Consider the following 23,006-nt stretch of genomic DNA (forward strand, 5'->3'; position numbering starts at 1 on the left):
GTGTGAACAGGGGAGAAGGTCCTACAAGACACAAGCATTCACTACAGATAGAGTTCAAGGTTAAAGCGAATAAAAAACAAACAAAAACAAACTCCCAGCTCCAGCAGCCACACGGCATGTAGCACGAAGAGCAGATAGGTTCCTGACATCAACGTCCCGGTCATCTTCCCGCTAACTGGGTGAGCCAGGCTGTTCTCCTAACAGGAAGGACCCTTAGGTTTTTCTTAGAAGGGCAATTAGCTTATTCTTGGCACGGACTCAGAGACCTGTGGGCAATGCCTGGACTGAAGGCTGCTTCTTTCAGACAGTGACTTGGTCTGTGATGTGTTCCACTGTCTTCAGGCTCAGCACATAGTAGGCACATGTGTGTGAAAAGAATCCTCTTCAATGACAAAGACGGTATACATTCCTTCCATTCACGGCCATCTCCCCGGCGCTGAACACAGCGTCTGGCATATAGCAGAGGCTGAATAAATGTTCTTGAATGATCTACCTGTGTGGGGTCAAGGGCTCCTGAACACTGCATGTTCAATGAACTCATGCAGGTTAAGATCCCCAACCCCCTACACACGCAAAAAAACTCAACAACCCTGAGAGCCCAGAACCCCAGGCCCTGGACAAACAGGTCTGGGCAGCAGACTTGCTAAGACAAACTGCACAGTTTCTAAGTTTCCAGCCCAGCCAGCTGTCTGACAGGCACACACACAAAGTCCTGCCCCCAAATAACTCTGGGCCTGCCAGTCTGCAGGGACGGAAACAGGAACTGGAAAATCACCACGTCCTCGCCCGCTGCGCTGTAACCCTGCGGCCCAGGGCCCGGATCTGTGCAGCGTGGCCCTCACGTGACGGACCACCTTTTCCAATCCGCCCTGTGCTGGCTGACCGCCACCGAGATGCCAGGGAGGAGAAGGTGCCCCACCGATGCTGCAGCAGCTTTCAGGGGGAACAGTCAACGATTGGCACATTACATGCACGCATTCAACATAAGAAAAATGAGACCACATGGCACCAAACAGACTGAGAAAAGGACTTACGAGAACTGAGACAAGAAGCAGTGGGCTGCCTCGTTCCATCTCAGCTGGGAACACACAAGCTGGGCGCCTCACATGTTTTGCTGCTTTGCAATGTCCCTGAATGGCTGCCGGAGTTCTAGGCGTGCTGGTTTTGGGTTTAAAACTGAATTTCAGCGAGTAGGCGAATTTGCAGGTACAGAATCTTCAAATCATGAGGCCTGACTGTGTTTGTATATGCTCAGAACATTTCTAGAAAATATAATAGATCCATTTTGGAAGAAGACACAAGAACTTGCTGCTCCCAGAAGTTATCTCTAGAGACTGGGATAGGCAACAGATGGAGAGAAAGAGGAAGAATGAGGAAGGGAGAGAATCTGGCAATTTTGTTTACTGGGCGGTTTCTATGGGTATAATATGAGATTTATCCCCTCCCACCCCTGTAAATGAAAATAAATTTTCCCAATTATGAAAACACATAAGTATACCTAGGACAGGAAAAATACATACCAAACTGTGGAAATAGGACTATGGGTTTTGGAGGAAACTAATTTTTTATAGTAGGTAGTTCTCTACCTTTTGTTTTTTTACAAAAAAAAGATTTTTCACTCTTCTTATATCATAATAATAAGGTCTTACATTTAAGGCCATGCTATCCTAGCAAAAAGGCCACTGGTACTGCTCTTTCCCTCTGGCTTTCTCCCACCCTCTGTCCTTCCTCTAGCTGCTTCCTGCCTGGCGCTAAGGATGCAACACCCCGCCATCTCTGAACAGCAACAACCAGGCAAAAGCAAACCTCCAAATTTACTGGAAAAGTTCTACATGGAATTACCAGTTGACCAGCACTTCCAATTAGGTTTATACCTAAAAGAGGTAAAAACAGGTCTTCAAACAAAACTGGTACCTAAATGTCCATAGCAGCACTATTCTTTTTTTTTTTTTTTTAAATATATTTTATTGATTTTTTACAGAGAGGAAGGGAGAGAGATAGAGAGTTAGAAACATCGATGAGAGAGAAACATCGATCAGCTGCCTCCTGCACATCTCCCACTGGGGATATGCCCGCAACCCAGGTACATGCCCTTGACCGGAATCGAACCCGGGACCTTTCAGTCCGCAGGCCGACGCTCTATCCATTGAGCCAAACCGGTTTTGGCAGCAGCACTATTCTTAATAGCCCAAACGCCCACCAACAGACAAATGAATAAACAAAGATGGTACATCCATAAAATGGAACAGGATTCACCCACAAGGAATGAAGTATGGATACCTGCTACAGTACAGACAACCTTGAAAACATCAAGTGAAAGAAGCCAGACACAAAAGGCCACATATTATATGATTCCTTTTATGTGGACTATGCAGAATAGGCAAATCTGCATGGACAGATAACAGATGAGTGGTTGCCAGGGACTGGGAAGGAACAGGAAGTGGCTGCTTAATGAGTCCGAGGGCTCCCTTTGGGGTGATGAACATGCTCTGTAAGGAGACAGAGGTGACAGGTGCACAACCATGTGAATGTACAAAATGCCACAGAATTGTACACCTTGAAACGGTTAAAATGGTGAATTTTATGTTGTGGTCTGAATTTTACATCAATTAAAAATAATAAAAATAAAACTCTGAGCTATGTGGCCTTGGGCAAGTTATTCAGCCTCTCTGATCCTATAGAATGAGGAGATGACACCACGACCACACAGGCTGCTTGTGAGGATTGCCTGTGATATGTGTGTAAAGTGATGGGCGCAGGACTGGGTATGCAGGTAAGCAATGAAGCTGCTGTCGCCAGAATGACAGGATGATCTCACACTGTCCCAATCAACTCACCTGAAAATTGTGAGGTTTCCATATTTTCAAATGATCCTTTTAAATATATATATTGATTTCAGAGAGGAAGGGAGAGAGGGAGAGAGAGAAACATCAATGACGAGAGAGAATCAATGATCGGCTGCCTCCTACATGGCCCCTACAGGGGATTGAGCCCACAACCCTAGCATGTGCCCTGACTGGGAATCGAACCTTGACCTCCTGGTTCGTAGGTTGATGCTCAACCACTGAACCACACTGGCCAGGCTCAAATGATCCTTTTAAACAACAACAAAAAAAAGAGTTGGAAGAGGGGTGCTGTATGAGATGAAAGATACAACGAGTCTACTCAATTTATAATATATTTATAGCTAGACTATTTTTAGTCTGTCCTGTATTAAGTAGGGGAAATCCAAACAATTAACTCAGATATGACAATGGGGTGGCTTTGCCACTGGTCCACTATGGAACAACCTACATGCTGTTTCTCTTCCACCTCCTTCCATAGGCCTATAAATATGGGTCCTGGCCCTAACCGGTTTGGCTCAGTGGATAGAGCATCGGCCTGCAGACTGAAGGGTCCCAGGTTCGATTCTGGTCAAGGGCATATACCTTGGTTGCGGGCACATTCCCAGTGGGGAGTGTGCAAGAGGCAGCTGATTGATGTTTCTCTCTCATCGATGTTTCTAACTCTCTATCCCTCTCCCTTCCTCTCTGTAAAAAAATCAATAAAATATATTAAAAAAAAAATATGGGTCCTGAACCCACCCCCGTTTTATGGGGCAGACGAGCCTGTATACAGGTGAAAAGGTTCCATCTGTGCAAAGGCCCTTGTCTGGAAGCAGCTCTCAAAACCTGAGAACTGACAGGTGGGGGCAGGAAGAACTGTGGCTCCTCTTATCTATCTGGGAATTATTGGGTATAGAATTCGCAGAACTTCAAACGCCCTGCGGCAACGTGACCCCCCTTGGGGCTGACAGTCCGCCTGGGGAGAGGGCAGGGAGGAGTGAATAGGATTTCAGGCTGTCATGGAAACTTTTCTTCCCTTGGGCCTCTGAGCATATGGCAGGTATCCTGAAAACTCCCGTCCTGCCGCTCCAGGCTGGCTGCTGCCCTCAGACATGTGGGTGGGGGCGTCTGCCTCTCTGTCTGCAGGGCCCCCTCCATCGGCCACGGCCCCAGCAGCACAAAGGAGTCTCCAGTGTGCGCCTCATGTGTCCCGGCTCCCCAGACAGTCGCTGGGGGAGAGCCTGCGTGGTCCCATGGAAATCTAAGTCCCCTGCCCCTGGCGGGCCTCGATGCAGCCCACAGATCACAGACAGCGGCAGGCCAAAGGCCACGGCGCGGGCTTCTCCTGGGCCGCCTGAAATGCGATGCCCATTCTGCCCTCCGCTGACAGGGATGTCTCACACGCCCCACATCTCCTCCCAAGACCAAAGAGAGCTGCATGCTGATGGGGACTTTGAGGCAGCCAACAGGGTGGACTCAGCCAGGCTGGCTCCTCTGTGTAGCATGGGAAACCCAGCTGGCTCAAGGCAGAGAAAATCACGAATCGGGAAGGCTGTGAGCCCAACGCAGCTAAAGGGATGATAAACAACAGCAGGTGGAAGGTGCCAGTGTGGAAAACAAGACGTAATTTTGAAAAGTCTAAAGCTTCTGGAGCTGGGTGCCCGTGCCCGTGCCCGTGCCCGTGCCCGTGGGGGTTCATGGCAGGCTGCCGGGAGCAGACAGAGCCACCGGAGAAACAGGAGAAACCGGGTGCCGTCTCCTTAGGGCAACAGCAGGACCCAAGGGTGGGGGAACAGGACAATCACATATTGTGGTGGAAACTGTAAAATCGGATTGGATTTTAAGGGGAAAATACTAGATGTCCAAGGATGTTATGATGGCAGCTGGCCACCTTGGGGCATTCAGCTCCGCTGTCAGTCCACCTGTACCTATACTAAGGGCAACCTGGAGAAGTGTGGAAGCCCAGCTTTAAAGAAACTCTCGCTCCATGATGTCATTTATCCCATAAATATGTATGTTTTTGAGGCCTTACTATGTCTCAGGCTCCTTTCCCTCCCCGAAACTCACTGTTTAATAAGGAAGTGGGTGTTAATTAAAAGTACATGGCTCAATCCCCAGACCGGTGGCTCAGTTGGTTTAAACGTCGTCCCATACACCAAAAGGTTGTGGGTTCGATTCCCCCATTGGAGCACATATGGAAGGCAACTGATTGATGTTTCTTTCTCACATTGATGTTTCTCTTTCTCTCTCCCTCCTTCCTCCCTCCCTCCCTCCCTTCCTTTCTCTCTTAAATCAATAAAAAACACATATCCTCGGGTGGGGATAAAAAATGAAATAAAAAATAAAAGATCAAGATGCTAAAATCCTTATCACTTAGCCTGGTACATTACAGATGCTAAAGAAAATATTGATGATTATTACTAATAACATTAGCTCCCATTCAGCTGGGATGAGCAGAGAAGATGTGCAGAGACCACAGAGACATACAAAGACCTGGGAGCACCCAGGCTCACGGAGGAGGCGGCAGCCCAGGGGAAGGAGCGGTTTCCACGTACTTGCGAGCAGGAGGCAGGAGACCGCCACGGCGTACAGCTGCTTGGAGGTGGTGATGTTATAGCGATCCAGGAAGTGGTCCAGCAGGTAGACGGCCAGGTGCCGGGCTGTGGGGCAGAGCTGGCAGTGGCTGCTCAGCAGGGTCAAGATGTCCACAAAGAACCGCCGGCTCTTCAGGAGCGGGGAGTGGGCCCGGAAGGCAGGCAGCTTCAGTTCCTGGAACAGGCAGGGCAGAAGGGTGGTCAGGGCCGCCTCCCGAGAGCCTCGGATGTCCCAGAAAGGTGAGAGCGCGAGCCTGCCTTCTGGCTGGTTAAAGGGCACCCATTCCCTCCACATCCTGTTTGCGTTCCTTCGAGTCCCAGGATGGCAACCCCTCTATTCCAGGAACTCCTGGACCGAGCCCCATCCACCCTCACCAAGCACAGGCTCAGAAAGTGTCAGGGCCCTTCCCAATGACAGGGGCCAGTGAAGGAGGCAGCCGGCTCCATTCCCAGGGAAAGGATAACTCCTGGAGATACACAGGCCACAACAGGATGTAGGAGACCCACATCTGAATTCGGGTTCTGCTGCCCAAACAGGCTGTGCCCCCTGTCACCTGTCTTCACCCTTGTTCCTCCTCAGCAGCTGAGGATGACATGGAAGATGCATATAAAGCACCCAGCACACAGGAACCTCTCAGGGTCCACGGCTTGATTCCCTCTGTGGCTGGGATCGTGAGAGACAATTTTAAAAAAATTCAACGTACAGCCCTAGCCGGTTTGGCTCAGTGGATAGAGCGTAGGCCTGTGGACTGAAGGGTCCCAAATTCGATTCCAGTCAAGGGCACATGCCCGGGTTGCGGGATCGATCCCCAGTGGGGGTCTGTGTAGGAGGCAGCCAATCAATGATTCTCTCTCATCATCATTGATGTCTCTCTCTCTCTCTCTCTCTCTCTCTCTCTCTCCCTCTCTCTCCCTCTCTCTCCCCCTCTCTTCTTCTCTGAAATATATATATATGTATATATATATATAATTCAACGTACAACAGCTGTTAAAATAATAGTACAAAGAACTCCCAAATACTCATGTACAAAAAGCACTGAGCTGTAGACTTTAAAAGGGTACATTTCATGGTATGTGAATGATATCTCAGTAAAGCTGTTATGAAAACATAAGATGGACACATCACCCACTCGCAAGGAGTTTATGGGCCGGTAGGAGAGATGGTGAGCAACTAAGACATTGACAGAATTTGTGGACTAGGAAGGAAAGCTCTGGCCACGGTGAGAAGGCCCATCTTCTCTGAGGACTGGGAGGTCTCCCCTGGGAAAGTGAGGCTGGAATTGAGATGCATGCTGGGATCTCTTCTCTCCTGGCTGTGCCCCCCAGAGAGCCTGACGCCAAAGCACAGCTCTCTCTCGAGCCCAGAACTTTGCCATGGAACGTGCTCAAAGCCTGAACTAATTAGTTCCTCGCCTTATGTTTACATAGGAAGAACCTGAGTTTGAAAGAGTCCTATAACAACACTCCCCCACCTCCCGCCAGCTCTATTTAACTAGCAACAGATCCGAGACTGGGAGTCTTTTAGTGGATCCTTCTTTTTTTTAACCTTTTATTTATTCATTCATTTATTTTATAAGCCTGAAGAGAAGCTTTTATCCCAGCTTAATTTCTTTTTGATATATGATTTCCAAGCATTTTCTCCCATTCTGTGGGTTGACTTCTTTGGGTATTCTTCATCTTCATTATTTTTAAAAAATATATATTTTATTGATTTTTTACAGAGAGAAAGGGAGAGGGATAGAGAGGTAGAAACATCGATGAGAGAGAAACATCAATCAGCTGCCTCCTACACACCTCCTACTGGGGATGTGCCCGCAACCAAGGTACATGCCCTTGACTGGAATCGAACCTGGGACCTTTCAGTCCGCAGTTCAACGCTCTATCCCCTGAGCCAAACCAGTTAGGGCAGTGATGGCGAACCTTTTGAGCTCAGCATGTCAGCATTTTGAAAAATCCTAACTTAACTCTGGTGCCGTGTCACATATAGAAATTTTTTTGATATTTGCAACCACAGTAAAACAAAGACTTATATTTTTGATATTTACTTTATATATTTAAATGCCATTTATCAAAGAAAATCAACCAAAAAAATGAGTTCGCGTGTCACCTCTGACATGCGTGTCATAGGTTTGCCATCACTGGGTTAGGGCCATCTTCATTATTTGAATTTATTCAGCAACTATGGGACTTCAAACTCCCATCACCCCAGTGTGACTGAAACATGGTGAGGTGCCCAATAACTATCAATGAGGAACTGAAAGGAGAGAGGGGGCGGAGAAGGGAGGGCAGACGGACAGCCGTGCAGGGGTGAGTACTCAGTGCCCAGGGCGCACAGAGGAAGGTGTGGTGGTCTGCAGAGAGCAGCAGGTCAGTGGGGACTTCAAGGAAAAGAGAAGGTTTGGAAGGACAGCTAGGACTTGACCTGTTGAGGATGCAGGAAGGAAGGAACGCCCAGCAGGACAAGCAGCACCTGCAAAGCCACACAGGTGTCCCATCTGGGAATCTAGAGTGCGTGGAACAACCAGACAGGCGGGGTATGCCCGGACAAAGCAGGCTGGGAGGGTGGCAGGGTCCCAGCTTGCATGCCCGGCTAAGATATCTGTCCCGTCCTGAAGGTAACAGGGAGCCACTGAAGGGTTTAGGGCAGGGCGTCCACAGGGATAGAGTGGCCAGGCATGATCTCTTGGCCAGCCTCCTCCTGGGCCATGGCCTGACAGCTAGTAGCAGCACCCAATGTGGGGCTGCAGCTCCCCTCAACAGCAGTCCGCCTCCCCACCCCTTGAGCTTGCAGGCTACTGGTGCATTTCCTCTGAGCCCTACGGCTTTAAGGCTCCTGACAAGAAGCAACCACAATCTCAGATTCCTGGGCTCTGTCCCAGCAGCTACTGGAAGTCAGCCAAGTGAACTTCGGCCTGGCTGAACTGCCCTCATCGAGACAGTTCAAAGCCCCAAAACATCAGTCAGATATGCAGCATCCTGACTCCCCTCCCTGCTCAACTCAGCCAAGCTTAACTCTTTCTGGATATTCCTTTGTGCCAACTGGGAGAACAGAGCTCGAAGCAACACACTGTCGGTCTTCCCTCTGTACGCTTCCCTGGGAAAAGGCCTGAGCAGATTCTCACAGGAAGCCATCGGTGCAGAGAAGCAAAAGCAATGGACCTCCAGAAGGGGCAGCAATGCATGTCAAGAAGGAGTGAGCAGGCAGGGCTTCCTGGAAAAGGCTAGTCTCAAGAGCAAGCAGCATTCTGAGAGCCAGGCAGCTGCCTGGGATGCTCTTCATCCCCGTTTCTGCTCGTCCCTCAGATGCTGGTTTAATTGTCCTTCCTAAGAAAGGCTTTCGACCGCTCCTCACTCCCAATCAGGCCCCCTTGTTCTCTCTCTTAGCACGCTGTTCTCCAATGTCAAACATTTACTTATGTTTCTCTCCCTGCTTAACTCTAGCTCGGGGGAGCAGGGGTCATGCCCATGTTGCTTACACCACTTGCCCAGTGCCCAGGATGTGCCTGGCACAGAGGCAGGTGCTCAAAAAATGTTGGCACAGGGGAAAAAGAATGAATAACCATGAAAAGGCATAAAGGAAATGTAAATGCATATTACTAAGTGAGAGAAGCCAATCTGAAAAGGTTGCACACTCTAGGATCCCAGTTATAGGACATTCTGGAAAGGGCAAAGCGATGGGGACAGTAAACAGATCAGTGGTCAGAAGCTGGGCGAGAGGGAGGGATGAACAGGCAGGGCACAGAGGACTTTTAGGGAGTGAAGCGTCTCTGGATGATGCTATAATGAGGGGTACATGTCAGTAAACATCTGTCCAGACCAGGGGTGGGCAAACTTTTTGACTCGAGGGCCACAATGGGTTCTTAAACTGGACCGGAGGGCCGGAACAGAAGCATGGATGGAGTGTTTGTGTGAACTAATACAAATTCAAAGTAAACATCATTACATAAAAGGGTACGGTCTTTTTTTTTTTTTAGTTTTATTCATTTCAAACGGGCCAGATCCCGCCCGCGGGCCGTAGTTTGCCCACGGCTGGTCCAGACCCACAGAATGTACACCGCCAAGAGTGAGCCCTAATGTAAACTTTGAGGGACAGTGATGTGTCAGTGTAGGTTCATCGATTGTAACAAAGGTACCACTTCAGTGGGGGATGTGATAATAGGGGAGGCTCTAAAGGTGTGTGTGTGGGGGGTGGGGGTGGGGGTATATGGCAAATCCCTGTACCGTCTGCTCAATACACAAAAATGAATACAGGGGCATCCCTTCCTGTACCAAATACACTCCTTCCCCAACATATGGGGGGAGCAGCTTAGCAGAGATTGTCGAGACAGGCAGTTCTGTAGTGGAATCTCAACTCCACTATTTACTAGCCTGGGCATGTGGATTCCGAACCCCAGTGTCACCTGGAAAATGGGGGTCCTGCTGCCATACACGTGAAGCCTTAGCGGCCTTTCCCGCAAGCTGGGCAATCAGCCCTCAGGGAAGTTGAGGTTTCTGCCTCTGTCAGGCTCTGCTCTGGACGGTGGAACGACCCTTTCTCCCTGAGGGTGTCCGGCTGGGCCGGGGGCCTCCGCAGGCAAGGAACCCTGCCTGTCCCCTCCGCAGAGCTCCCAAGCCACAGGGAACTAGGAGCTGTGAGCCTCGGCTTCTTCCCGGCACTCAGAGGAGGGCGATTCTTTGGCAGATGAACAGCCATGCGGGACACCAGCGTGCTGGTCCTGTTTTGTTCGCGGGTCCAGCTGGTTCCTTCCCTAACCCAATTAGGGGGGAAGGCATTCATGACAAGGGCTTTGCTCTAAGCAGCCGCCTTCCCCTCAAAGCACTCTTGACCTGAGTCAGCTTGAAGGCCACCGCAGCCGGGCGCACGAAGCAGCCCCTTCTGCTGAGCAGCCTGGATTCCAGAAACAAAAGAGCAGCCTGCTCGGGCGAGCGGCCTGGAAAGCGCTCCGGGATCAGGCAGGCACTTGGCAGGCACTTGGCAGGCGCTCAGCAGCCAGCGGGCGGGCGGGAAGGGGCCAGGAACCAGCCAGGCAGGGTGACCTTCCCCTCAGTGTGGCCAGCATAAGGCTGCGGGGAGGGCACAGATGAAGAGGGGCAGAGCGGTGGAGGGGTGGGGCGGCAGAGGCTTCCTGACTCCCTCCCAGGCTGCTGGTCCTTTATCACCTGAGTCACACACAGGAGAGCATGTGCTCCCAGGTGAGCAGATGACTGGGTGGGGCCCCAGGGACAGGTGGCCCTGATGCAGTTTGGGGGTGGAGGTGGTGAGGGGGGCGGGGGGTGGGGAGATCCATCTTTTGTTATATCAGTAGTTTATTTCATTTTTAAAAAATAATAACAGGGTAGAAAAAATTATTAGATACACACTGGAATGTTAGCATTGGTTATCTCAGAGCACTGGGACCTCGTGTGATTTTTACTTTCATGCTTTTCAACACTGTCTGTATTTTTTAAAAAAATATTCGCTGTATAACCACTTTATTATTTCAATTACTGTGTTTCCAGTTTGAAAGGAAAAATGGAGAGAGAGGGACTAGATATGCAGGCACCCACCCACCGTATTAAGGCCAAACTCAAAATGCATCCCAGCTTCCCTTCAACCCCACATCATCCCTCCCACAAGGTGAACCCTGTAATGGTAACAACCCCACTGTGCTACACATCCGTCATCCTCACAAGCCTCAAAGGCGCCCAGGGTTCGGCCCAGAAGTAGTTCTTTTCTTTTTACTAATTATAAATTATGTGCTCAGCTGGCAGATTTTCAAAAGTGGCAAATAACAAATAGCACTTATATTCCCTCACGCAGAGAAGCCCTGTTGCAGAGAGAAGTACTGTTACATTTTATGTGGATTCTTCAGATGCTTCTCTGGGCAAACAAGACGGGTCCATAATCTACAAGGGGGGCAGGCACATGGGAACAATGTTTCAATGGCGGCCTGGCCTTTCCCCGTACGGCTGTGCCGTGACCACCAGACCCCCATTTTGGACATCGGGGCCGTCTCTCTTCCTTTGGGTCTCTGTTCAGGCCGCTCATCAGCACCCATACAGCCCCACAGCCAGCAGTTCCTGTTGACCGAAGTGTCTGCCTGTCTATTAACTGTTCTCCCCACTCCCCTGAGAATGTGACCTCCACTTCTCTCTCCTGGTCCTGGCTGTACCCCCGGAACCAGCACAGCGAGGGCTACTGAGTATCTGTTGAATGGAGTGTTTTGCATGATGAACACAGGTGTGACCCGAGTAAACACCAACGGGGGGTGGGGGGGGTGGGGGGGGCGGGGGGGGTCCTCCATCTGCCTGTGGCCTGCTATGCCCTCTCTCCCCCAGGTGTCCCCTACCCAGCCCTGCAGCCTTCCCCGGGGTAATCCACAGGGAGGGGGAAACTGGCCCCTGAAAGGGAAGCCCTGGCATTCCCGAGACCAAAGGAGCCCTTCTGGGGGAAAGGAAGGTGGTGGGAGTCAAGGCAGGCTAGAGTCCTTCCAAAGCCACTCTTCTTGCCCTGGCCAGCTGCTCAGTGGTTAGAGCATCAGCCTGTGAACTGACGGGTCACGGATGGGATTCCTGGTCAAGGGCATGTACCTCGGTTGCAGGTTCAATCCCTGGCCCCTGTTGGGGCATGTGTAGGAGGCAACCAATCGATGTGTTTCATGTCAGTGTTTCTCTCTCCCCCGCCCCCCCTTTCCTTCCCTTCTACTCTCTTAAAAAAAAAATCAATGGAATAAATATCCCCAGGTGAAGATTAAAAAACAAAAATAAACCACTCTTCTTGCTGCCCAAGATCTCTCCCGGGAGGTCCAGAGCAGAAAGAGGATGGTCTGAGAGGAACAGCACTCTGAGAAAAGCCAAGGACAAGTGAATCACGACCCACATGAAAGCCCAAAGCTAGCTACAGACAGAGGGGGAGGGGCTGCCTGGAGGGCTTCCGAGGATACCACTGTCCCCCTCCCTGCCGTGTTGACCTCAGCAGAGGTGGCCAACACTCCACACCTGTGCTGGGCTCAGATGCGCCTGGGAGTATGGGCCAGGCCAGCCCAAGTACTGTTCAAAAGACCCCGAGCCCACAGCCTGGACTGCCGGGCAGGGACCCCGGCCTGTCATTGTGGTAGGACAGATGGTGGTGGTGGTGGGGGGGGGGGGGGGGGGGCGTGTGTGGAATTCAGCGTGTGCTCTTCACACACAGGCTCTGCCAGCTTTTTGAGGCTGACCTCAGAGGAGTCTGAAGGTCACGTGGACTCATATTAGGGAAGGAAGGGAAGTCTTTATTTTAACCCTGGGTATCCTGCACTGTGTTTTTTTTCTAATTGCCTCACTATTAACCCACTCTTCCTTCAGATCTCAGCTCAAAAGTCACTTCTGAAAAGAGTGTTTTCTGGTTATGCCCCTATCAGATACTCCCCAAACATCAAGAACTTTTCATCCATCCATCCATCATCCATCCATCCATCCATCCATCCACCCACCCACCCATCCACCCATCCATCCACACACCCATCCAGCCATCCACCCACCCATCCATCCATCCACACACCCATCTACCCATCCATTCATCCATCCATTCATTCATCCATCCATCCACTGTTCTTCACCCTCGATAATACACATCATGAGGGCAGGGACAGGGTTAATCTTGTCCAGCTCTGCGACCCCCAATACCTGACACAAAAGAGATGTCCATAATCATCACCAAAACCTCCAAATTTGGGGAATGGCAAGTACTTGAAAAGGTAAGAAAAAATTATTTGCTCCTAATCTTAGGTTAAATAAAACTAATAATCATAATAAGCAATTCCAAACACTCATGAAGACCAGCAGGGAGGTACAAGGAGCTTGGGATGCTGAACTCCAGGGGAAAGAGAGAGCTCTGTCCGTGCCTTGGGGTGGCACGCGCCTCAGTCTACCCAACAGCACCGAGGATTTCTAAGGAGGAAGCAGGTCAGTGTTTACAGAGAATGGGAGCTTCCAAAACCATGTGCCCTGACCGGGAATTGAACCATGAACTCCTGGTTCAGAGGTCGACACTCAACTACTGGGCCACACCAGCCAGGCTCGGACCCTGTGCTCTTAACACTATGTTTCGGGGCCTCCACAGGATAGTTTAGGTTTGGTTTTTCCTTCCAAAAATAATGCTACATTGAACCAATTACAAAATATCTGATCACTATGGAAATTTTAGAAAATACAGATGAGTACAAGGAACATTAACATCACCAGCAACCCACCAGCAGGAGATAACTTCGAGCATGCACATGTGTCGGTATCTGCCCTTCCAGTCTTGGATCTCTGCTCACACACCCCATCCCCCCTTCCCCCTCTCATGGGACGATAACCCCTGACCGTTGTGACTTAATTCAGGCCCTCCACCCCAACACCTACCCTCTTGAGATCAGGGGGTGTGACAACCATTCCATAAACGGCACAAGGTGCGCAGCAGAGCCGAGCTGCTCTCCCACCCCGGCCACAGAAAGAAAACCACTCTGCCCTCCCCCTCCGCGCATGCGGCCACGGCCATGCTCATCCTCACTGCTGCCCACCGCTGCCTCCCAAGGGAGGCTGGGCCTCCAGGCACCGGGCCAGTTGCTTGGGAAACAGCTCCAGGGTTGAGTCTGCCTGAGAACAAAGAGTAGCAAGACATGAAGCAACACCACAGGTAACCAAGGTGACCAACAGGAAGTGGAGACTTGCAAATTGAAAGGGAAAAAGAAAGGGGAGGGGGTAGGTTGGGTCTTCAGAGGCCACAGGAGTACACACCTCGGACCTGGGAGGCCCTGCAAGGCCGGAGGATCACCCCCCTTCCCCTCTGTGCCCCATTGCTTCATAAACCCGGGGAGCATTTTCGGTAAAGAATTAACATCTCTGGGGAACACTATTTCAACATGAAGAAAAAAATGCCAGTGACATCCCCTCCTGCTGACGTCCGGCCTTTAGCTTCCTTTAAGCAGAGAGAGAGAGAGAGAGAGAGAGAGAGAGAGAGAGAGAGAGAGAGAAAGGTAGGTCACCCCAAGCCACCAACCACACCTCTCATAGCCCCCTGAACTCAGCAAAGGGCAGGGTGCCGGCTCCAGGCACACCTCATTCCCAGGAGCCAGAGCCACTGCCAGGCATTCAACTGTGCCCAAAGACATGTCTGCCCACCCCATCAGGGGTCCCCCTCCCACCCACGCCATTGTGCCCCCACAACGCCTCCATGGACAACACACGGCCTTTTTGCAACCCTCCCAACCCAAGTTCATTACTTCAGCAATGTCCTAATATGACCACATCCGCACTGCTTCTCTGCTGGGTCTGCCCTTCATTCTCTCACGCCCCCCCATTCTCCTCCCCGTTATCTAGGACAGGGGTCACCCTTCCATGCTGGTTCTCTAGGACAGGTCCGACCCTTGGATCTTGCCTCCTTTCCTTCCGGGTCATCCTTCCTAAGAGGTGGCCTCAAAAGCTGTTTATTCCACACATTTGACTCCCATCCCCAATTTCCAGATCCCCTCTGATGTTGCCTCCTGGGCACCTTGATGCCAACATGCACCCCAAACAGGTGAGTACAGTAACCACCACCACCATCCACTAATCGCTCCAGCTGGGATTCGGTTCCCCTGTGGATCCAGGGTTCAGGGTTTCTGTAACTGCAGTCAGTTGACCTCAGGCACTGGAGTCTCCTGGGAATTTATGGGAAAATGTCCTTCCCCCCACCCCCGTATTGAATTGGACAGTGCCCCTCCCCCCCCCAAAAAAATCCCATCTACCCAGAACATCAGAATATCACCTTATTTAGAAATCGGATCATCACAGATACAATCAAATTAAAATGAGGTCCTAAACCAATGACTGATGTCTCTATAAAAAGGAAAAACAGACACAGATCTTCAGAGGAAAGACGAGGCAAAGACAGACCCAGGGAGAAGACCACACGAAGATGGAGGCAGAGAGAAGGAGTGATGCAGCTACAAGCCAAGGGTTGCCAGCAGCCACCAGATGCTAGAAGAGGCCAGGAAGGCCTTTGAAGGGAGCATGGCCCCGATTTCGAACTTCTAGCCTCCAGAGCTGTGACAGAACAAACATTGGTCGTATTAAGCCGTCCAGTGTGAGGCAGTCTGAGGAATCTCCTTCGCTCCCTATTCCCTGATTTACTGAACCGGACTTCCTGGGCACCTGTGTGTGCGTTGCAAGCCGGATGCTTGACGACAAGCTCTGCGAAGGCAGAGAACTTGGTTCTGTTCACCATTTATAGTCACGCATCGCTTAACGACGAGATGGGTTCTGAGAAACTCACGTGAGGCTATCCTGTCATTGTGGGACCATCATGGGGTGCACTCACCGACCCTAAATGGCACAACTGACGCAGAAATGAGCAATTGCCCGAAGGAGCTTTCTAAGAACAACGCTCACTACGACAAAGGCCCATCATGCTCAGCAACGGAAAATCACTTCGCTCCAACTAGTAAGAAACCTGAAATCTTTCCCTCTCTTAGTTAGCTGGTCCTTTTGACCCTACTTCCTGAAACTCTGGAGTCTCCCTAGTTCCTGCCCTGGCTCAGATGCCATGGCTCTGATTCACTGCCAACACCCAGTCTCCGAGGCCAAGGCCATTTCCCAGGGATCCATCCCTCCCTCCTCACACCCTCCTCAAAGCTCTCCATGGGCTCTGCGGACCAGTGCAGACACCTAGGGAGATCCGTCTCCCCAGAAACTATGCTCCTGATCTGGCTCCCTCTCTTGGCTACTCACCAGACTGCCGCCCAAAGGTCACTGATGTGTGACCATCAGAGGCTGCCCTGGGCCCTGGTAATGAACTTCCTCCACACCTTTCTCTGCCCAGCCAGCTTCTGCGTATCTTTCGTACTCAGCTCACACAGCACCTCCTCTTTGTAGCTTTTCATACTTCCCTAGGCAACTGGATGTCACTGTTGGTACAGTGGTTAAAAGCCCGGGTTCAAATCCTGACCTTGCCCTCTATGAGCTGTGTGGCCTTGTATACGTTATTTATGTATTTATTTGAAGTTCTATAAGCATTTATAAAGCATATGCCAGGGAGCAAGGTCTCAAATGACCCAGACATGAACAGTTTTGCAGCTTCCTTTATGCATGTGAAATTAAGGAAGGGGGAATAAAGAAGATTACCTGGAGCCCGGTTGGTGTGGCTAAGGGGTTGAGCCTCGATCCCCAGTAGGAGGTGTGTGGGAGGCAGCCAATCAATCAATGATTCTGTTTCATCATTGATGTTTCTATCTCTCTCTCTCCCTCTCCCCTCTCTGATATCAATAAAAATATATTTTAAAAAAACGACATGGAGACGATAGAAAGCCAGGTGGTGGTGGGGGATTGGCTTAAGGGCAGTTAACAAGAGTAAGTGTCTCTTGAGGTGTGTTAACATAGACAAACAGAAACAATGGACAGGGCTTAAGACAAAGATAAACCTCTTACTAAAAGGCAACACTCCTGGAGCATAACTACCCACCACTACCTGCTCCGTTAGTAATTTATGATCAGATCACCCTGTGAGGCGAGTAAATTTAGCAAGTCCCATCTGCAGCATGGTGATAATTACAGTACCTACTAGAGTAGGCTGTCTGAGGACTTCATTAATGGAAGGGGATGTATGTCAAGCAAGCACCCATTCATGTGGACAGTAGTCATTTCTCTCACTGAGGCCCCCAGTCCTGGCAGAGGCTCCCATGGGTCTGCAGGTTACACATGGGGCTCAGTAAATGGCTGCTGGGTAAAGAGGCTGCCAACTAAGCCACAGAGAGGTCCAAGGAAATAAACCAGAGCTCTGCCTTCTGCAGACTCACAGCCAGCAATACTCAAGTCCCTTAGGCTTCCTCCTTCCTGACCAGAATGCTGAACCCCCTCTGCCTCCCCCTCCCAAAAGGGCCTCCTAACACCTGGGAAGATACTGGCAGTGGTTTGACAAAAATTCCCCCAGAAACTACTTCATGCCCCAGCTTAAGAGTAACCATGAGCCCTGACTGGCGTGGCCCAGTTGGTTGGGCATTGTCCTGTGCACCTGAAGGTTGCCAGTTCGATTCCTGGTCCAGGGTACGTGCCCAGGTTGCAAGCTCGATCCCTGGCAGGGGGAATGCAGGAGGCAGCCGATTGATGTTGTACTGTCACATTGATGTTTCTCTCTCTCCCTCTCCTTCCTCTCTTTTAAGTATCAATAAACTATTTAAAAAAAAAAAAAAAAAGAGTAACCATACAAAATGAACCCTGAAGAATTAAGGGATAATGGGGTATGTCTGCCCCATTTCAGGGGGAAAAGACAAAGACAGAAAAAGAGAATGGTGAGGCAAATGTGTTAAAATTGTGTACTATGCTGGCAGCTCTTCCGTAAGTTTGAAATTACTTCAAAACAGAAAGTTATCGCAAAGGGAGAGGCCAACCAGAGATTTCAGCTCAGAGCCAACAGCTTAACACTCCCCACCCCCTCCACGGGCCTTCTCACCTCCTCAGTAGCTGCTCAGAGTGTCGGCCCCACTGAAGGGGAAGTTCATGTTACACCATCACTGACTTCAAGGCTGGTTGCAATTCCTCTGCTTGTCGCAAATCAGACTCTGGACAGCACATTGCAAAGTTTTAAGGCTCCAGATCTCCCACGTAATAAGGGGACCCTGGCCAAGTCCCTGACCCCTTGGAGGCCATTTCTCTACCAGAAGGATGGAGTTACTGGCAGCTATACTACCTACCCCACATGCAAGAACTATTTCGACAGTGGAGTCCAGGAAGGCAATGTTTAGGCCGTAAGGCACAGACCTCAGATAAGGTGCTCATGATGTGCACATATGGATGCTGGTGGTGGTGGTGGTGTGTCTGTGTGCGTGGGGGGGGGGGGTGTTGCTCATCTGCAACAACTGCTTAGACCTGGGAAGACGCAGCCCCTGCCTGTCCCTCACGGGCCCGGGAAGCTGGATCCAAACGAAATAATCGTATTTATAAGTGCATAATTACAAATTGCGCTGAGTGCTAAAGGAGCAACCCAGGGTGGTCTGGAACATATAACAAGGGGCCCCGCCTTGACCCTGTCTGGGACTCAGGGAAGGCACCTCCGAGGAAATGATGTCTGAGCTGAAAGCTAGAGAACAAGCAGGTTAAAATCCCACAAGAGCACAGAAGTATATAAACCAAATGTTACTAGTGAACTCAAGTTAAACAATACCATGAAGAAATAAGATGCCAAATCAAGGATAGGACAAATGACCTGGTTTCTCCAAAAATCATGAAAAAAACATTTTTTTAATGGGATGGGAGGCAAGGAGATCATTAGATTATAAAAGACTTAAGAATAAGTTTTTAAGAATGGAATGCGTGGACCTTATCTGGACCATGACTGAACAAACCAACTAGAAAAACCAATTTTGAGACAACTGGGGAAAATGAATTACTGTTAATATCGTTAGGTATAATAATGGCATAGTTGTTACTTCAAAAGAGCCTTTACCCAGGCCTGGCTGGTGTGGCTCAGTTGGTGGAGCATCAGTCCATGCACCGAAAGGTCCCCAGTTCAATTCCCGGTCAGGGCACATGCTCAGGTTTCGGGCTCGGTCCCCAGTAGGAGTGTGTGTGAGAGGCAACCAATCAATGTTTCTCTCTCACATTGATGTTTCTCTCTCCCTCCCTCTCCCTTCCTCTCTCTCTAAATATCGAGTCGACAGAGACAAAAAGCAGATCAGGATTGCCTGGGGCCAGGAGCAGGATGGGTGAGAGATGGACAGGGGCGCTGGGAATTCCGCAGGTTGATGGCAAGGTTCTCTATCTTGATTATGGTGGAAGTTACATGAGTGCAGATATTTGTCAAAACTCACTGTACACTCTAAACTGCATGCACACTTAAGATCTGTGCACTGGACTGCATATAAATTATACTTCAATTAAAATAATAAGCAGATCCACCTAAATGTCCAACAAGATGAGTTAATCAGATCATAGTGTATCCATGCACTCAAACATTATGCATGATACTGTAGAAGAATAATTACTGACACAGAAAGCTATTTAGTATACACAGGTAGGAACAAATTAAGTTATAATATGCTAAGATGGCATTTTTTTAAAATAAAATGTATATGTTTGGATAGAAAATGAGCAAAAAGAAATATGCCATTCATTCATTAAATACAAATTTACTTAGTATCTACTATATACCTTTATTGTTACAATGAACAGAAAAGATTTTGGTCATGGAGCTTCTATTTGGTGGTTTCATATAAAATATTTAAATTATTAAAATGTAAACATTAAACAAAATTAAATGGCAAAAAGAAAGTGTGTAAATTATACTACTATGTATATTAGAACACACATTTGTGTTTCCCTTTTAAAAAAATTTTTTTTTAATATTGTTATTGATTTCAGAGAGAAAGGGCAAGGGAGAGAGAGAGAGAGAAACATCAATGATGAGAGAGAATCACTGATTGGCTGCCTCCTGCACGCCCCCTACTGGGGATTGAGCCTGCAACCAAGACATGTGCCCTTGACTAGAATCGAACCCAAGACCCTTCAGTCCCCAGGCCAATGCTCTATCCACTGAGTCAACCCGGCTAGGTACATTTGTGTTTCTTTATATAGAGAATAACTCCGGAAGGATTCCTAAGAAATCAGGATGATGGGAAGTTTCAGGGAGGGAAACTAGGGGGATGGGACAGGGGTGCAAGGAAGCCTATTCACAATGTACAGAGCTTGATTTTTTTTTTTTAAAGTGAGGTCTTTTTTTTAAAATATATTTCTTTATTGATTTCAAAGAGGAAGGGAGAAGGAGAGAGATAGAAACATCAATGATGAGAGAGAATCATTGATTGGCTGCCTCCTGCACACCCCACACTGGGGATGGAGCCTGCAACCCAGGCATGTGCCCTTGGCCGGAATCGAACCTGGGACCCTTCAGTCCTCGGGCTGATGCTCTATCCACTGAGCCAAGCCGGCTAGGGCAGAGCTTGATTTTTTTACCATGTTCTTGAATTATGTATCCTAAATAGACACAATAATTTCTAATGTTCTGCTAATGTCTGATAATTAGGAATTGTGTGGAGAAGAATGATATGAAAATGGGTGCATGGTATACTGCGAAATAAAGTGTTCTGAGCAAGTAAAGTGTTCCAATGTTACTAAAAAAAAAAAAAAATCCAAAATAAAAAGGTACTGTGATGAACACCAATTAGAAAGGATATATGTACCCCTATGTTCATAGCAGAACAATTTACCATAGCTAAGATTTGGAAATAGCCTAAGTGCCCATCAGCAGATGAGTGGATTAACAAACTGTGCTACATCTACACGATGGAATACTATGCTGCTGTAAAAAAGAAGGAACTCTTACCATTTGCAACAGCATGGATGGACCTGGAGAGCATTATGCTAAGCAAAATAAGCCAGTCGGAGAAAGGTAGATATCACACGATCTCACTCATTTGTGGAATATAATGAACAACAAACACTGATGAACAAAAATAGATCCAGAGACAGAGAAGCATTGAACAGACGGTCAAACCTCAGAGGGAAGGGGATGGGGGCGGGGGGGGGGGGCGGGTAAGAAAGCAACCAAAGGACTCATACGCATGCATATAAGCATAACCAATGGACACAGACAGTAGGAGGGTTAGGGCATGTGCTGGAGGGTGGGAGCAGCCAGGGAGAGGTCAAAGGGGGAAAAGGGAGACATATGTAATACGTTAACCAATAAAGAATTTAAATAAATAAATAAAAAGTACTGTGATAACACACACACCCAAAAGAATCTATACCAAAATGCCAGCAGATTACTTCCAAGTGGGGGAAGTTTACTCTCTTCTGTTTGCTGGTATTCACGTTTGCAGTTTCCTAAACAAGCAAGAAAACACACTTGTGTGTGTGTTTAATAAAAGGCGAAACGAAAAGAGAGAAAAGAGCAGAACCACAGTGTCACCTCCTTCTGCCAGGTGCTCAGACACACTAGACAATGGCTGGCTGCACTCCCTTCACCCAAGGGGCTGTGTGGTTTAGGAAGACAAAGAGCAAGTCAAGGGCAAGGGCACCGCGCCAGCTCGAAGCCTCTAAAGTACTGCCCTTACTTAGACAGTCTGCCCCAGCCAACCAGAGCGCCCGCCAAGCCCCTTCTCCACGTGACAACCCAGAGGCCCCTGAGGTTGACGAGTGCTCCCACCCCACCCCCACTTTCTCCTGGGACACCTGGGAGGCAGGTGGGGCAGGGATCACTGTCCTGGGTTGCAGATGAAAGTAAGGCTCCAAGATCGTTTGCTTCTTCTATAGATAAGATGCACTGAGACCAAGTCTTGGCTGAGCATCCTGGGCACATTGAGCGTTTTCATTTTCTAAGACGAAGAACTCAATAGAGGATGCCAAGTTCTGATTCAGTTTTGTCCTCAGAGGTGAAGCATGGGAGTCAGGGAGTCTCCAAGCTACACACCACCTTGAATCACAATACAGTGGGGCCTTGACTTACGAGTTTTATTCGTTCCGTGACGGAGCTCGTAACTCAAATTACTCGAATGTCAAATCAAAAAGTGAACAAGTGAGACACGTGATGCTGGGCTGATGTTGTGGCGTTCACTGTGACGTTCGCTGCGCCAACTAGCGGTGGGGTATCTGACGCTGGCTCAGAACCCGAATTTTAGCTCGCAACTCAAAGCAAAATATCGGCCGAGAGACGGCTCGTATCTCGAAAAACTTGTTAGTCAGGACACTCGTAAGTCAAGGCCCCACTGTATCTCTTCCAGCCTCCCAACCCCATTTCTCACCAATCTTCCATCTGTTTGTACCCACCTCCAGGGACAGTCCAGACCATCTCAGCAAGCTGGACAGCAAGAAACTCCTCGTTGTAATAACAGCCCCATCTTCGCCTCCAGGAAGAACCTGGAGGGCCAGTTGCTTCAGGTCACTTTGAAGCATAGTAACCTCTACCTTGTGTAAAAACTGCTGTTTGAAATTTTAACCCTGCTATTTTGGCTTCTGTAAACACTTGCTTGCTTAAATAATAGGAAAAATAAGACCACTCCCATTCCAGAGAGACCATAAGCTATGCCCCAGACAGAGCTGCCAGTGCTGGCGCCAGGCCAGGCCTTCAGATATGGTCTCATGGCCCCTTCTCAGCAGCACACAGGCCTTCTTTCTCAGAAGGTCTGGAAGTCTCATTCCAAATTTGGAAGATAAATGACTGAGAAAAAGTATAAATAAGGAGAGCTCCCTCCATGAAGGGCTTAGACTTTGGGAACAATATTCCTCTAAGCCCGCTGGTGTAATAATAAAGGACTCCAAAATTTGGCTCATTAAGGCGTCTAATGTCGGGTTGCTGATTTACAATATAACAGCTTGAGCACCACAAGCATATGGCAGCCCTGTCAGTAGGTGAGGGTTTGTTAAAGCCAGCATTTGAGTTTGAAAAGCCTGGATGACACATTCCTGGAACTAAGCTGGGCAGATGCAAGCCATCTCCAGTGTCTGGAATGCTTTCTTATGGGTAGAGCTGGGTGTATCTCATGATTTGGAAAGAACTGCCCCCTGGGGGTGCAGAAATCCAAAAGGAGGTTAAGGAAATAGAAAAATCAATCCAGGATGACCTAGGCCGGTGGTCGGCAAACCATGGCTCGCGAGCCACATGCGGCTCTTTGGCCCC

The 23,006-nt window shown here is 49.2% G+C and overlaps 1 protein-coding gene across 1 annotated transcript in view; it reads right to left on the reverse strand.

The window, feature by feature from the left end:
* Positions 1-23,006, reverse strand: part of CCNJL (cyclin J like) — a gene marked incomplete at both ends in the record, with an annotated part of 42,648 nt that overhangs the window by 12,932 nt on the left and 6,710 nt on the right. The window contains 1 exon segment of the mRNA XM_081093229.1: positions 5,381-5,594. Within this exon segment, the coding sequence (XP_080949355.1) occupies positions 5,381-5,594 (214 nt within the window).

The sequence above is a fragment of the Myotis nattereri genome (genome assembly GCF_964212035.1).
Source record: "Myotis nattereri genome assembly, chromosome: 5".
In the NCBI taxonomy this organism is placed as follows: domain Eukaryota; kingdom Metazoa; phylum Chordata; class Mammalia; order Chiroptera; family Vespertilionidae; genus Myotis; species Myotis nattereri.